Source organism: Anopheles cruzii, unplaced genomic scaffold (genome assembly GCF_943734635.1).
Source record: "Anopheles cruzii unplaced genomic scaffold, idAnoCruzAS_RS32_06 scaffold02479_ctg1, whole genome shotgun sequence".
Lineage (NCBI taxonomy): Eukaryota > Metazoa > Arthropoda > Insecta > Diptera > Culicidae > Anopheles > Anopheles cruzii.
Window position 1 is genome coordinate 1 of NW_026456064.1, and position 3,163 is coordinate 3,163.

Below are 3,163 nucleotides of genomic sequence, written 5' to 3' on the forward strand. Positions count from 1 at the left end.
GATGGGCATGCATTCTGTATATTTTCAATAAATGTGACATGGCTTCAGGTTCATTTCGTGTGTCATTGTAATTGTCCTTTGTTGTGTCGAGTTGTGTTGTCCCAAAGTTTTCTGACACAGCAGCATCACCGTCCGTATCATTCGCGACGCTTAGGTACCGTATCTGGCGCTCGGTTTAATGCATAGCCCGCACGTGTGGAACTATTACGCCGAGGAGAGTGAGACGGCCAGCAAGGGCTACCGGAACGGGAGCTACTGGAAGCGCGGTAAAATGCTGGGAGGCTGCAGCAGCAACAACCTGATGCTGTACGTCCGGGGCAACAGTCGTGACTACGACCGGTGGGAGGAACAGGGCAACTCGACGTGGGGCTGGAGCGTCTGCACCGGACCGTTCACCTCGCCGTACGGATTGATGAGTCCCAGCTCCTGCAGACCCTGCCAGAGGTATGTCTCGAGGGGGGTCTGGTACGCGTACCGTTCGACGGTGATCGGTCCGTTCCGCCCGTGGTACGGCAGATTCCGGTACTGCGGATCCTGCATGTTCTCCAGCTTCCGGAAGTACGGCAACATATCGTCGTAGCTCCAGCCCGGGTTGCCCTGGTCGCGCCACCCATCGTAGTCTTTCCGGTTGCCGCGCACGAACAGCATCGCGTTGATGGTCGAGCTGCCACCGAGTGCTTTTCCGCGGGGCCACCGGCACCGTCGGTCCTGCATCGCAAGACAGAACTCGTCCGACGGCTCCGTCCGGAATTGCCAGTCGACGCGTGACATCTGGAGCGTCGGGTACAGGAACGGCAGGTCGGTGAGGAACGTTTCGTCCGTACCGGCCTCGAGCAGTAGCACGTCCCAGTGGCAGATCTCGGACAGCCGAGCCGCCATCACAGCACCGGCCGATCCGGCTCCGATCACCACAAAGTCGTAGATGTCCTGGATGAACGTGTCCGGGATCGGTTGGACGCGATGGTGAAAGTCCACTATGTCCGGACGCTGCAGCCAGATGCTAGCGTCGATCAGCAGCAGAAACACGGTGCCGAGCCGCGAGCTGTACAGCAACCGTGTGCGGACCTCGTACGCAGCGATTGAGTTCATCCTGAGGCCTCGACGGGGGTCTCGACGGAAACACACACGAAACACGACTGACTCGCGGTGCTGGCCCGCCGGGATTGCTGTTTGCCAATGGCCGACATAAACAAAAACATTCTTTGGACCGTACTCTAACTTCGGAGGTAGGGCTCGCTACCGATCCGTTTTAGAACAAGCGTTCTTGGACCTGCGGCCATTCGATTATGAAACTGAAACCCCGAATTGTGATGAAACAATATTAACTCAACTTCTGCGGTGGATCTGTCAGAAACTTCACAAACAATTATTCCGTCGAAAAGCGACACAAACGCAACGCCTTAGAACATCAATCGCTCACGGTGACGGCTCAGCACTCTAGCGACCGCATTAATCGACCCCATTTGCGGCCAATTCTGTCGATGGCAGCAAAAATTCGATCAGCGCGAACACGGAATTCGCATCCGCGGGTTTCCGTCAGTTCCTCGTCAGTGACGGTCGCGGTACGTCGCGTAGTTTGCACATTCGGTTGCCCCTCTCGAGCGCGGTCGGGAATGGCGTTGGGTCCGCTGGACAGCCTGCACACGCGGATGCGCATCATGCTGACGCGCCCGGCGAACGTGTTCATCATGCTGCTGCTGGACGCCTGCATCTGGCTGCAGCGCACGGACGTGGTGGACTTCCGGCACCGGGTGCAGGACATTCCGCCGCAGTTCATCTACGACGTGTACGACTTCGTGGTGGTCGGCGGCGGCAGTGCCGGGGCCGCGGTGGCCGCCCGACTGTCGGAGGTGTGTGACTGGAACGTGCTGCTGCTGGAGGCGGGCACGGACGAGACGTTCCTCAGTGACCTCCCGTACCTGTACCCGGTGCTGCAGAAGGGTCAGCTCGACTGGCAGTTTGAGACGGAACCGAATCCGCGGTTCTGCCAAGGGATGCGCAACAATCGGTGCAGTTGGCCTCGCGGCAAGGTGCTCGGCGGTTCGTCGGTCCTGAATGCGATGATGTACGTGCGGGGCAATCCGGAGGACTACGACGAGTGGGCCAGCTTCGGTAACCGGGGCTGGAGCTGGGTGGACGTGCTGCCGTACTACGTGAAGATGGAGAACGTGCGGGACGCGAACATTGCGGGGCGCCCCTGGCACGGCACGACCGGTCCGCTGTCGGTCGATCTGTTCCGCAATCGGTCCGCGCTGCTGCCGTACTTCCTGCGGGCGGCCCGGGAACTGGGCATGACAATGGCGGACGAAGTGAATGGGCCCAACCAGCTGGTGTTTGCGCCACTGCACGGGACGGTGCGCGACGGGTTGCGCTGTAGCACGGCCAAGGCGTACCTGAGGCCGGTGACGAGCCGCCGGAACCTGCACATCTCGATGGACTCGATGGTGGAGCGGGTGTTGATCGACCCGGAGGATAAGCGCGCGTACGGGGTCGAGTTCCGGAAGGGTAAGCGGCGATTCTTTGTGATGGTCACGAAGGAAGTGATCCTGTCGGCCGGCGCACTGAACAGCCCACATCTGCTGATGCTGTCCGGTGTTGGACCCGCCGAGCAGCTCGAGAAGCACCGTATTCGCGTGATCCAGGACCTCCCGGGGGTCGGTCAGAACCTGCAGGATCACGTGGCCGCGGGCGGTGGAGTGTTCCTCATCCAGAACCCGGCCGGCAATCAGTCTCTGTCCGTGCGGCTAATCGACGTGACGGGCGTCAGCACGGCGCGGGATTTTCTGTTCAACAATCAGGGCCGTCTGGTGGCGATGCCTTCGTGTGAGGTGATGGGCTTCATCAACACGAAGTACAACGCGCCCGGGAGTCGGCGCGGGGACGTCCAAATCTTCATGTCCGCCCAGTCGGACATCTCGGACGGTGGCGTGGAGAGTGCGGCCGGCTCGGGCATCACGTACGACTACTACGCGAAGAACTTCGAGTCCTGGGTGTACCACGATTCGTTCCTCATCATGCCGCTTCTGATGCGCCCGGTGAGCCGTGGGTGGCTCGAGTTGGCCAGCGCCGACCCGGAACAGCACATCAAGATCTACCCGAACTACTTCGCGGTCGAGCGCGACCTGGACATACTGGTGAGTGGAGTGGAGCACGAGAACCGGAA

General features: G+C 60.5%; 2 protein-coding genes across 2 annotated transcripts; one reads left to right on the forward strand and one right to left on the reverse strand.

The window, feature by feature from the left end:
- Positions 1–330: 330 nt before the first annotated feature.
- Positions 331–1,089, reverse strand: LOC128276792 (glucose dehydrogenase [FAD, quinone]-like). The gene has a single exon (XM_053015252.1). It carries the CDS (start codon positions 1,087–1,089, stop codon positions 331–333), a length of 759 nt encoding a protein of 252 aa, XP_052871212.1.
- Positions 1,090–1,613: 524 nt separating this feature from the next.
- Positions 1,614–3,143, forward strand: LOC128276791 (glucose dehydrogenase [FAD, quinone]-like; the record flags this gene model as incomplete). Its single annotated transcript, XM_053015251.1, has 1 exon — positions 1,614–3,143. A coding segment is annotated over exon 1 (1,530 nt), but the record flags the coding sequence as incomplete, so codon positions are not given.
- Between the last annotated feature and the right edge of the window lie 20 nt (positions 3,144–3,163).